Consider the following 13,311-nt stretch of genomic DNA (forward strand, 5'->3'; position numbering starts at 1 on the left):
GTTTCTCGTTTCATTTCTTGCTTTTCACTCCTTAGAATTTCTGAACGGGAAATACGAAAAATTAGCCGTCGTGGTTTGCCCTCCCCATGCCACGCAGAACTTGATTATTTCACGTTGCATGTTTGTTTTACAGAGGACAGCAAAGAAATACTCAAATATGTCAAATATTTACAACGCACGTGCTTAGCCATTGTTCAGCTCATTGAACCTTTCGTTTGGTGACGGCCACGTTGCCGTTGTGCATGGTCTCCCTAGCAATCACTGAGCTGAGTGTATACGTGTTGTAGAGGCAATTTGTATTGATAATTGTCCTTTTTAGACGCATGATGCCTGTATAGGGTTTAAAGGCGGACAATGTTCGATTTTACTGACGGTTGCTTGAAAAACTTGGTAGGGCCGGGAAAGCCGAAAACTTCGTTTGCAACTTCTAACCTCAAATCGAGTTACCTTGATCCACTGTCGATTATTCCGAACCAATGAAAATCAACTTCCTAATATGGAGCTTAGGCGACCTGAGTACGCGCAGACTATAAGGACAGCGCGTCGGACAGCAGGCGCGCATCGACCGCGCGTGTAATCACGCGCGGGTCCAGATGACGACCAAATGACGACACAGACGAAATTTAAAAAGTCTTCACAAACGAACAATAGACAGAAATTCGCTTGGAAGGTCCGAGATGAAAAGTGAAAAACCGTGAGGTTTGTCCTTAGCTTTGTGATTAGGTTTTTCTCAGTACATACCTATGTTCCTGAAAAGCTCAGGTAGAACTACACAAGGTGTCGTTATTGTTTTGACTCGTACAGTGGCAGATATGGTGCGGAGGATTTGCCCTTAGTTGGAGACGTAATGTTTCTGCAGTGTACAGTAAAAGAAAAGCGAGGACCCAGTATTCCGTGCCATAATATGCCAGTTATTAGCCCTGAATTATACAGTTTACGAAAAAGGATAACATCTGATGGTACTTCTGCCGTACATGAAGTCAGCTGCTTTTACAGATTTCTTTAGTCGAAGGTAAAAAAAAAAAATGTTTGGCTTGTCTATAAGTGGTGTGATATTGTGCCTTTTATGTACAGTGCACACTTGACATTTTCCAGATCAGATTCAAATGAAGTGTAGAAAATTGCAACAAACAGTGAGATCGTAAGAATCAACAAGGGCAAAATAGGGAAATTCGTGAATTATAATTATACTGTCGTAACAGCAAATGTTATTTCAACTTCCGATTTCCTGTATACTTTCAGTTCAGCATCAGCAGTAAGCTACTACGTAAAATGTTAGCAGAGGAAAGTTTTAGCGTTACAGCATCTCAGGAAAGACACATAACCAAACTTAGTTCCGGTGTTCACATTATTACAAGAGAATGCTTTTTCGCATCACGGATAATACGGACAAATGCACGTTGAAATTCTACCGTGTTGGACTTCGTCAGGTTCAGCTAATTTGTTTTTTATCCTTTCCCGTCTACGCGCCGGGGTTCATTTTATTTGTATGTTGTTACATCAATGACAGCAGGCTGTAAGCAGAAGTTTTAGGGAAGACAAAAATGAGATCAGTGGGAAAAGGAATGAGCTGACTGATTTGGTTAGAAGAGCATGTCGGATATCAGTACAAGTGGCCGGTATACATGACTGTTTAAGAACTCGAGATTGCCCCAGGGACACTCGAAAGCCTCTACTTGAAACACCTACAATAGTTAATTAGCACTCACACTGAGACCTGCAATCTCAAAATATATATCTCCGAGGAAAAAACTATAAAGTACGCAGCTAACACAAATGTTTTACCTTACTGACGTACTTTGGCTGCACTGGTCTTTGTTTTGTTGTCTTTCCTCGCTTTGTAAGTCCTGTGTGCACTTGTCCCAGCAAGGATAACGGTTTACTGATGATAAGCACTGACGCAGTTTGTGTCGTTATAATCAATAGCCTGTCTTATTCTCTGACTCTCTTTCTAATTGGCTGTTAAACGGTGTCAATGAAATCTAGCACTGCATAAAAAACTCCATAGTATCTGTGCAGGCAGTTTCCTCATCACCAGTTTTCTCTCGGCCTTTGCTTCGCGTGGGTTTCCTCGCGTGCACTTTTCGTGGACGGAATCTAGCACTCGATCGTCTATCGCGCTTCGCGTTTTCCCCTCATATCCCATCAGGCAATATCCGCTTCCTTAGAAAATACCATTTGAGGGTCGCCAGAAAAATGTCTCAGTTATAAAATTTTTATTTAGAACACACGAAAAAACAAGTACAAAAAGCAGCTTAAAATCAGATTCGGGGATTGTTTATAGAGGGCCTTAAGAGACGATAATCTTAATGGCCTGTATTTCTTATGTTGTTTTTAAACTATTTCCATCTCTCGTTATGTATTTTAAAAACTAAAAACCAGCAGGAGGGATTTCACGCGCGAGGAAAGAATTGTAACAAAAGCACTCGCGCGCAAAATCGCCAGATAGGCATATAAAATTAAAGAGGAATATACAATATCAAATATAATCAGTATTATCTAGAATGTTTAAAGTAGTACTAAAATAACGTTTACGAATTAAAATGTTGTCAAAAACGGAGGAAACAATGCTAAAAAATCGACAGTCAAGTACCATTACAGTTGAGGTTTATCTGGGTCAGTTCAGAGAAACTGCAAAGTTAATTGATTTAACCGTCCTTCCATGCAATCACAGCACAAAACTGCGATACAGTCTGTACTGATTCTTTCCTCAAAATATTTTGACGCACTTGTCCGCTGATCTCCTCCCTACTTTAGTTATTAAGGTTTATTCCAAATTTGAAACAAGACACTCCGTCCAATTAACATGAAGTCGATCAGCTAGTATTCTATGTCTCTTGATTTTGGGGTGATGAATGTTTCACCGACGTCGAACTTCCTGACTAAAATAGGAACTGCTTTGTGGTCTAACGCAATATCCAAAATTAACTTTATAGATCAGTATAGATCACGATTCTGTCTCGCCATGCAGTAAACTTTCTTCATTAAAGCCGTTTCTTTACTGCTTTTAAAAACGTATAGCAAACAAAAATTAAAATGAAATATATGTCGAGTGTGTTCCGCTAGTGCTATAGTCTGTAGAGCTCTTGTAAATGGCCGGGGATTTTAATCTGGAGCTCTGAGGAACTCCCATATGAAAAGGTTGAGGCTGCTCGTCGGAAAATTTGAATTTTAGATCCCCCTAAAGGAGACCAAACTGGGCGTGGTTCGGGCTTTATTTGACCCCTAAAAGATACCACTTAAAATGGAATAGGCTCGGTTACCAGCCACTGTTCAGAAAAGGAACCCGCACTAGTAGACCAGACTCGTGAGAGTGGCGGAAATCGAGCCAAAACATGGAACTAACAGCGTTTTTTTATCCCTATTTTCTTGAGTGCACCCTAAAAGATACTTTGAAAGCTAAGAATTATTAGCGCGTTTCATCATGAACACCCTAAGGGAGATCAGAATCCTTGATTTATATCCCTAAGCGAGACGGCGAGCATCCCCGACCTTGTCATATGGTAGCTCCCCCCCCCCCCCCCCGGAGTCTGGAGTTTAGGTAGCCACGTTCAAATCTCCACGTTGCCTGCGCTTGCTGCAGCTGCGCACAACAAGGTAAGCGGTTGCACAGATAATGGCTAAGGCAGCAACACCACTGACCGTCACAGTTACCGCTAAATTGGTCGGAAAGGACTGGGGTTCACCACCTGAAACAAAGAAGAGAGAAAGACATTGTAATGTTCTCATTTCCAAGTGATGGAAATTAATCATCGGTTATTATTTCTTGGTAGAAGAACTTCTAAGATCAATCATTCGCTTGAAGGGAAACGAGTGCCTCATTAAGTCATACAAAAACTGTCACGGTGATTTACACATTCTCGTCCCCAGAACGGCAGAACGGCCTAATCGTCGTTGCCGGCGAGGCCTTGGTCCTAAACTGGATATTTGATTCTCTTTTTACTGTGCTGTATTCAGAGCTTAACTTTAAATAAAAGAGTGGAAGTGCTGTATCAGCTTTATATACTTTGATAAAATCGTTGAATCTGTAGTCCCCCAAAGGCTATTGGCCGTCCGAAAGTAGCTGGAAGTAGCGAGAAAAGTTAAGAAAAAAGTCCCTGAAAGTGGTGGTCTCAAACGAAATTTGACTTTTGCCAGATAGGAAGGATCGTCATCGCGGTTGACTGCCCTGCCTTGATGTTAATTCTATTCAGTAACTTTTCTCCTTTTGGTCCCTAAATAACTGTTATTTTCTATAAACAAAACTTGGTAAGAAATTTCACTCGATAACAGCAAAATGGATTGAAAGAAACTTCTTTTTATTTGAAGTGCACCTAACCCCTAAAAGTTTTTCTATCTAAATTATTTTTTCGTATTATCCAGAATACAAATTCGAAAAATTTTTTTAATTTGGTTAAATCTTCGGAAAATCCCGCCAAAAAAGACGCCATTTGGGTTCAAGTCCGAGTGAGGCCACAATCGGGGGGAATGGGACTAGTGACGTCAATTCCAGAACCTATTTCCCGCGATCTAAGTGAAATCAACATAATTTCACTTATCTTCACTCGTTGTTTCTCGATTGCCGTGCGTGCGAAGGAAATGAGTTGCTGTTACTTCTTTTTCAAAACTAGTCTTGCTAGTCAAAACTAGCACAACCTTTCATAAGGAAATGAAGTTTTCCTGCACCTTCATTGTCTTGCAACTCATTTCCATGTGAAGGCTTGTGCACCCAGACCCGTTTTGAAACAGAGGGGAAAAACAACTCGAAAATGGCGTGTTGAAATCTAGTTAATCTGAACTGTCCAATACATGTAAGAAAACAAGCTTAATTAATTAATTGACAGAAACGAATTCTACATACCTTCTTCTTCTTCCTCTTCTTCCTCGTCGTTCTTAAAAATAAAAGGACCTGTTGACGTGTGGTACACCTTAGTTTGATCGACTTCATCAGCAAGTGAACGCCTTTTTCTCGCGTTAGGGTTACAGTCAGAAACAGAAGGGCACTGACACGTTGAATTATCGACATCTGCCAGGCAAACTCTGAGATCACAATGGAAGTAAACTGCATCGCCTTCCTCAGCACCATAGTACCTGAATGTCCGGATGGAGAATTTCTCGGCTACACTGTCATCTGCGCAAGTATATGACAAGGATTCGGACATGTCTTCACTCACAGCCTTGTTACCGCAGCTGGTTTGAAAAGAAACAAAGATGAATACACTGGACTTAACGCGTTACGGGGACCATTAACTGGCCATCAGAAATGTGGACGCGTTAACAAGACAAACGTAACAAAATGGTTTTCGACTGACTTTTTTCTTCAAGTTAAACAAAGATTACCTGATATAATAGCCAAAGAGCAGTGTTGCAAAATAGGGTTCTGCTTTATAGTTGTGTCTTTTATGCGTCACAGTACTTTCAGAAGGACGCCGGGAAAAGAGGGAGGTCAAAAGAGAACATAGCGTTGAATGAGGGAGAGAGAGAGGTCCGCCCAGTGTGGTACTCTTGTTTCCTCATGGGGTGAGGTGCATGCTGCAGCACTAAAAGAGGAGACTTTGATGGACCAATGACCACTTGACATGCAACCTCGTTTCTAAGGTCTGACTTCACGAAGGCAAGAAGAAGAGAGAACCTGGGAACTAGGTCACTTCATGCTAAGATAAACTATTCTTATAGTCTGTGTCCTGGATTGTGAAACAACAGAGTGGATATATGTACTTACCCGTTTTTTATCAGAGTTATGTTTCCTTCGCCTGAGTTTGGTTCGGCGCTCTTTGATGACCAACAGTGCACAGGAAAAAGATCAAGGTTAGGTGCAGCACTTATAGTCTGTACCGTCGCCTTGAAATACAAAGTCTTGCCCAGCTCAACTGGGCTAGGGACCTCACCAGTAAAATTAGAGTAATAGAAAGCTTCAAGTTTAAAGGTGAAGAATGCACTGCCTGAAAGATACATGTAGATAACATAATGTTGATATAAAAAAGTGACTAACTATTGCTAACATCGCAATCTGATTCACAGAGGAGCATTACTCGGAGTATATAGGTTATTAGTATAAATTTACTAGCGTTCTATCAGGAATGTCATTCACTCACTATCTATTCCTAACGAACTAACGGCCGCTTTTCTTGCGTTTTCGAAGTGTCTGTGAACAAGATTTAGTTAGACTTTTGAACGACTTAGATTTATACCAAAACGATTAGGTATTCGCTTTCGATTTCTATGCGTGATAGTTGACTCGGGCTGCGCCCTCGTCAATTATCACGCGATAGAAATCTCGAGCTCATAATCTAATTGTTAAATATATAGATACAAAGATGAAGTCCAGGATTGACGATGGTCACCTGACCTTTATTGATTATTTGCTAGTTGGTATTGTATCGAAGCTGTATTGTATCGAGCAACTCCTCCTCAAAACACAACATAAAAATTTACCCTAAAAAAACGGCCCGGCCAAGTCTTCCGTTTTGTGCTGGCGTCCAGTTCTCTCGCGATTCTATCCGCGCGTTCAACGATCGAATAAATACGACAAAATAGAGGGCTGTGAACAGTCTATAAAATGGGCAACCTTTCTAATCTCTTTTTGTGAGTTATTTCCCATGACGACTTATTCTATACCTGTCAAGGTCACGTGGCAACGTCCCCCGGTGTAAAGCTAGCTCGGGGAGGAGACGGGGGGGGGGGGAGTGGAGAAATCCTCACATCCCCCGGGCAGATTCCTACTTTCCCATCCTATCAATATCAAATGTTGTTTTTTTTAATTTAAATCCTGAGTACTGCGACATGGACACAACATTTATTATCAAACATAAGAGAATTTTCTTAAAGCTGCGCCCTTGACGAAAGAATTCCGTGTACATCCACAAGACAGTAAGGATTTACGTGGAATTTATGTATATTGTGTAACCAGTTGAAGTTGTTACCCTTAAAACACTTTTAACAGAGCCTACTAAGTGCATGCTTAGCTTCCCTTTCCTCTCCTTACTCCCTGACCTCCATCCCCAAACACACCCACTTATCAAGGAACGTACTGTTTTATATCACATACTTGAGTCGTTGTCTTGACGGTTCTTGACCGGCACAAAGCTTGCCACTGTCTTGTTCTGATTGCCATATTCACACGACACATAGTACAGGTGATCATACTCGTACAGCTGGCCTGTACCACCAGGGTCACCCTTTTTTGCGCTGATTTTAAGGATGTATTTGACGCTGTTAGGAAGCTGTTGTGAAGAAAAAGCACAGTCCGGTAGGGGAAGACCATCGTAGTTTACCGTCCTATTGTTCTGAAATGTTGGCTGGCACGAGGCATTGTTTTGTAATCGCCACTCAGTTTCAGTCCACCTCGCAAGATCATCTACGTTGGTGATGGCTATATCGACCGTGTGATTGTTGTGACAAGTGACTTTGCCAATAGGTCCCACAAGACTAGAGTGGTTCGCGCCTGCAAGTAAGAAAAGCTTAAGGTTAAGTGTGATTCTCATTTAAACACCTGGGTGGAGAGAGGCACTGTGATGGTAAAGTGTCTTGCCTAAGAACACTACCCAATAACCTCAGGCCCTGAAGAGGTCGAAGCCCGACCTTTCGATCCGGAGTCCAAGACGATACTTCTAAACTGTGACTGCAAACGCCCCTACCCTACACAGTCCAGCACTTCCTTTATTAGCTGTAATATTTTTGTGCCCCGCTGTGAAGTCGGGAATAGATCTCGAATTGTTTTAGCGTGAAAATGAGTATGGGTTTTCGTTTTTGTCTGAATTAAGTATCTGAGGAAACCACAGAATCGGAAAGTGTTTCTATAAACTCTTTCCATCCAACCATTAAATTAATCGTCTCTCTGGTTTGTTCACTAGTTAACTTGTTAAAATTCTAACCAATTCTCAGCTGTCAGTTTAAGTCCATCCAGACCCTTGCCAAAACCAAAACCAAAACCAAAACCGTTTGAGTGGAATTTTCAGATTTCAGAATGTAAAACATTTTCTACACTCCTCAAACTCGACGTTAAGTTACCTTTCACAACCTGAAAAAACAGTGCAAATCCCACCAACAGAATGAGCTTCTTCATGCTTGAATCCTTGAACATCAATTTCTGTAAACAACAACAAGAACAACAATAGCAACAGCAACAGCTATAAAACAATATTGGTTTCTGCAGTGTTAGGCAGTATTTCAACATTTTCGCGTTTTTCACAAATTTCCCTTGTTCTAAGTTCACTCAAGGTTTTGACTCAAAATTAACAATTCCACGCGAAAAGGCGAAGAGTCTTTCTTTTTTACCTTTTCGTATTAGATCTTTTTAGAGTTTCTTTTTATAATCAAGAGCTATTATTCAACTGAAGTTAATTTAAACGAACACTCTGCACAGTTGTTTTTAGGAACTTGTAATCCTTGATCATGAGTATTGAAAATCTGGATAACAATCGTTTTTGTCAGCTTGTTTGTTTCAAAAAGTGTTGGCTCCACGAATGTGAACATATTGTACAGTAACAAAATAAACTAAAAAACTAACCATACAGTAGAAAGTTGTTTATTGAAGTGCTGTATGGCTCTTCGGAGTTAAGCGTCAGCCATTGTCATATATTCCGGAGAATTGGTGGCGGGGGGAGGGGGGAGAGGGGGAACTTGTAGTCGGAGGGGTAATTTTGGGAACTCTCTTACTACAAATCAGAAATACCTGTGGTACAAGTATTTCTAATATGTAGTAATAGAGTTAGTTGATATGTAGTAATAGAGTTTTGTCACATCAGTTATACTTTACATGCAGAGCTGGCAGTAACAACATAACGGTCCAATTAACAGTTTTTCGGCGTGATCCGGAATAAGTTAATTGCTCCAGCAATAGATTTGATGACATGGGTTTGACATATTCTGAGAGCGTGATTAACCTTATTTACGAAAATAGCTTAACTACAAAAAGCAAGAGTTCATTCGCGCACGAAGTAACCGCCTCGTTTATTTTGGTGTTGCATGGTTGTTTTATAATTTAATTTTAAGCACTATGAACGCAAATAATTAGCATCACTTTAAAATTCTTTTATCACCCTGAGGTGTGAAAGCCATATAGCTTTGTGACATTTTTAACGAATTGAAACACTAATGATGAGGACAAAGCGACAAATATTTTACCGGGTAATGAAATGTCTCCGTTTACGACACGGTGCGTCTTTGCCGGAAACCTTTTGAAGGGCCGCTCTGTTTGCCTGGGATTAAGTCCCGCATTTTACATGACGCACGGCCTTTGAAAATATCTTGTAAGACAAATTGTTTTCATGTTAATCTGTTTCAACCTGAAGTGATCGAATGATAATCACATTAAACAATTTGAACTCATTCATTAAAAATCCTAATCCTTTAAGGGGAAATTAATTGGCCACTCCAATAGTGTTTACCTAGAAGGAAATTTAATAATGGCTGCCGTAAATTTAGTGACTTGATTTTCCAAGGGTAAGCGACTATATTTAACTAAGCGAAAAATTCAACTGTTTTCACTGAATTTGCAAGAATCATTACTGAACATTTTAAGAAATTTTTAGATTCAGGGTTTACTTCAATCGGCAACTTTTCAATGAAATATCTAAATTTGCTAAGCAAAGTTGTCACGATCATTTGAAATTAACAGCTCCCTTTATGTGTAACTCAGAAAGGGCGATTGTCGAGCGATTTTCACTTGCGTTTGCTTTGGCTTTGTACTACCACGTCAAGCGATTGGCCAAAAAACGCACGTCACGTTATTCAATCAAAAGTAAAACCAACACCAATCGTGCCCCGCTCGCATGATTTTTCCCACGCTTTGCGTCGGCTACCTGTCCATAGTTACATTGAGTTTTGATTGGTTCACTGGATTGCCTGTGTGCTTTGTGATTGGCTAGAGTGATTACTTTGGTTTTTCTCTGACGGCCGTTTAATTAACAACCGTTCCATGGACAAACAGTTGCTTATTCATTTTAATTAATGTTAAAAAAAAAAACGCGCATCTCAAAGTGCTCACATACAAACCGTAAACTTTTGTTCTTTTAAACTCAGCACTGACATTGCAAGATTGAGCGTGTAATGAAAATACGTCTATCGGAATTTGCATGTGAGCGTTTATTGAAATAAAGGGCAGTTAGTGTAAACAAGGGTGCAAACACGTAAAACATATGACCCTCGGGAGAACGTTTACCAAAGCGAATCATTAAATGAAAATTAAATTCAAACCGTTTGATTTTCATGATACCGGCATTGCTTCCTTTTTACTGTTGTCACCGTATTGTTGTCTTATTAGCAGTTAATCATCGCATTCAACTGAATTTGTTTGTAGCACACGGTTAAGATTTATCATTTGTTGCTGGAAGAGCTAAAGAACAATATTTCGTCGGTATATGTATCAGGTGCTAAACTTCTTAGCGCTAAATCATTCAAGCATTATATACAGATCTAGAGCAAAATCAGTGAACTGCTATTATCACGAGTAACTTAAGCACACAAAGCAGGAACTTCAATAATTAATAACTTATTTGTTGACAAAATGTTATCAACTGATTGAAAAAATTCTCGACAGAAGAAAATTACCGATTTCGAATGATTAAAAACATGTTTTTGATGAATTAATTCAAACTGTTTATTGTGATTATAATGAGATTTTTATCTTCAGCAGCTTGAAACAGATTAATGTAGGTCGGAAACAAATTAGTTAACGTGAAAGGAATTTTTCGACCCAATTTGACCCACAACATTTAACAAACACCTTGCACAACTCTGCAAGCAAGGATGACATAAATGATCTAGCGTAAATAAAATCCTCCACAAAGTCATTGGCGTTTTCAACGAAAAGCCTTTCAAATCATTCACCGGAGAAGCCATGTAATTTGTTAACAACCTTCGTTTTCTTCGACCTAGTAACTTGTCAAAAATGTTGAAAGCTATGCATCGTTATTCGTCATAAATTTCGGCGACGTTTATTTTGGATGACGACCAAGTCATAACTTTAATGCCCAAAGGAGTTGAAAACAAACAAGTTACATGCGCTACTTAATTCTTGCCCGGTTTTTTGCACAAAGGAATGCCGTGCCCCATTCTAGCACTGCATCCAGCAAAATCATTTGGCAACTAAATAACTTAATGGCCACATTTTCGAATCAAGCATAGCATGTATAGCAGATGATATCTAAAGAAAAACTACAAAAAAAAAAAACCAAAACCAGACAACTGGACAAAAGTGGTCAACTTATAGGTTATTCTTAGGGTTTAGTTTTATGACAAACACGTTCTGATGTTGTGCCAGTTAGCATAACTTACACTGATTCACCAGTCTCGAGAAATAAACTGCTGTTTGTTTGAAGCAGCTAGCCAATTTCCGAATTAAAAAAATGACATTTTGGTATGTTAAGATTTTGCTTAACAATAAATATATTATCTTTCACACGCCGGTACCTTCTCGTCAGTTGAAACGAACTTAACTAGATAGAAACAAAAAACCTCTATGTCGTTTTTTTTTTTGCAATGAGCTACGGTTATGTGTTGGAATTTCGCCCTACAGCTCAATGACTAACGACAGCTTCCAGCATCCCCCACAAAACAGAAACTTACAACCCTTTCCCAGAATTAGCAACTTTACCTTAAATGAGTTGAACTTAATAATACGGCTGAGAAACTTGAACGTCGAGGGGACACAATCTACAGATTTAAACAATTTGACTTACTAGTTCACGTCGATCGGCTGTTGTGTTTGTCCTTTTACAGTCTTCCCTTCAGCTTCGTGGCAGCTCTGGAGATCAGTTATACTTGCTACGGCGAAGACATAACGAGTTATAATGTGACAAAGATTGACAAGGTTTGCTTTGGAATTACACTGAAATGACGTTGAAATTAAGTGGTCTATTCCTCATCCCGCAGATCTCTCTCAATGATTGGTTCATTCCATTTTATCAACAAATAGTGTTTGACTGTACGGCAATCAAAATTTCACCCTCATCCAGGCGGATCAACTTGTTTTTTCACGCCCACTTCCAACAAAAATGTAATTTAAATTGAGTTGATTTAAACCCCTGGCAACTTTGACAATATTGTGATACAATTTAACATCAACAACAGGACTGAATTTTTTTTTTACAATGGCAGAAAGCCAAAACGATCGAGCGTAGATTTTCGACAAGAGAAAACGCGCGGTAAATTGAGAGAGGATCTGAATTTCTTTTATCCAAAATGATTCCGAAACTCGTGGCATCATAGCAGAACTTCGACGGCCCGCCGTGAAGGATCGCCAAGCGGAGCACCATAACTAGAGGAACAGAACCACATGCATAACCATGCAACTCTTTTATCATGGTAAACATGGCCAGTGGCATGGATCACGGTTGCGTTCGCCTTACGACGACGACGACGACGACGACGACGACGACGACGACGACGACGACATTGCGTAACATGGCGGCCGTATTCCAATTAAAATGCAGCCTTGGTTTTCAGCGTACATCTTTGATATTGAATAATTAACACCTGTTGTGGTCAAATGACACCTATCAGAACAAGGTATCGGCTGACTAGTATCACGTGACCATATCGCGGGCTCAGGTTTAGAGCTCATTGATGTCACGTGTTTTCTTAAGTTGACCACTGACCAAGTACTGGTTGTCCCCTTGGTGAGCATGGTTAAATTCATCAGTACAGTTCTTTTTGATAGTTCAGGACCCCTCCACACCACGCTAGGGAAATTTGAAAACGTAGTTTTATTTCTACGGTCAGGCCTACCGTCCCCACTAATCCGTCACTAAAACTGAGCTTTTCGAAAACGCTCTTCAAACAGGGGGAATTTGAAAACGCCGGCTTTGCGTTTTAGAGTGGACGGAAAACAATTTGAAAACGGAGCTTTTCGAAATCGATGACGTCACGATAACCATGTGATTTCCCTGACCGAGTTTTCCTCAAACACAAACCCCCCCAAAAAACGTTTATTGTCGCCTTTTTAATATCTCCGGGGTAGTGTGGACGGAAAGCATTTGATGCGTTTTCAGAGTGAAACCTCTGTTTTCAAATTCTCCAGCATGCGTAGTGTGGACGACGCCTCACTTCCTGGTCACATGCGTTTATATTGGTTTTTTTTTTCTACTGAAATACATGCACAATGATATAAGAAAAAAAGAACAAGAGAATATTTTCAGTCTTAGGTCGGCAGAAAATACGAATATCCAGAAAAAAATGAAGATATAAGCATTCTTTATAAGAAAGTGCATGTACTGTAGTTAGGCAAGGAATAGCCAAGTAAATAATTTATTACAAATGATTATGTCATGTGTTTGATCTGCGGAGAAAGATATGAAGATATGATTGGTCATTGCAGTTATACACCCAACT

The 13,311-nt window shown here is 39.9% G+C and overlaps 1 protein-coding gene across 2 annotated transcripts; it reads right to left on the reverse strand.

Annotated features, from left to right (window-relative positions):
* Positions 1-2,199: 2,199 nt before the first annotated feature.
* LOC110056579 (uncharacterized) lies at positions 2,200-11,851 on the reverse strand. 2 transcript variants are annotated; one of them, XM_089291316.1, is made up of 6 exons: positions 11,661-11,851; positions 7,990-8,068; positions 7,028-7,423; positions 5,702-5,921; positions 4,841-5,169; positions 2,200-3,689 (listed from the first exon to the last, which is right to left on the reverse strand). In XM_089291316.1, the coding sequence occupies exons 2-6, from the start codon at positions 8,060-8,062 to the stop codon at positions 3,538-3,540; spliced, it is 1,170 nt and encodes a 389-aa protein (XP_089147442.1). In that variant the 5' UTR covers positions 8,063-8,068; positions 11,661-11,851; the 3' UTR covers positions 2,200-3,537. The 2 variants fall into 2 exon arrangements, with proteins under 2 accessions (XP_089147442.1, XP_020618748.2); XM_020763089.2 differs by lacking the exon at positions 11,661-11,851 and adding an exon at positions 11,576-11,653.
* Positions 11,852-13,311: the final 1,460 nt, after the last annotated feature.

This window comes from Orbicella faveolata, unplaced genomic scaffold, assembly GCF_042242905.1.
Source record: "Orbicella faveolata isolate gen_17 unplaced genomic scaffold, um_ofav_v1 contig_24, whole genome shotgun sequence".
Classification (NCBI taxonomy): domain Eukaryota; kingdom Metazoa; phylum Cnidaria; class Anthozoa; order Scleractinia; family Merulinidae; genus Orbicella; species Orbicella faveolata.

Coding starts and splice junctions, on each gene's coding strand:
- LOC110056579 (XM_089291316.1), bottom strand. CDS start 8,062: ATGTTCAAGGATTCAAGCATGAAGAAGCTCATTCTGTTGGTGGGATTT. Junction 7,424..7,989: donor GTTTTTTCAGGTTGTGAAAG/GTAACTTAACGT, acceptor TCTTACTTGCAG/GCGCGAACCACTCTAGTCTT. Junction 5,922..7,027: donor CCGTCAAGACAACGACTCAA/GTATGTGATATA, acceptor TGTATCTTTCAG/GCAGTGCATTCTTCACCTTT.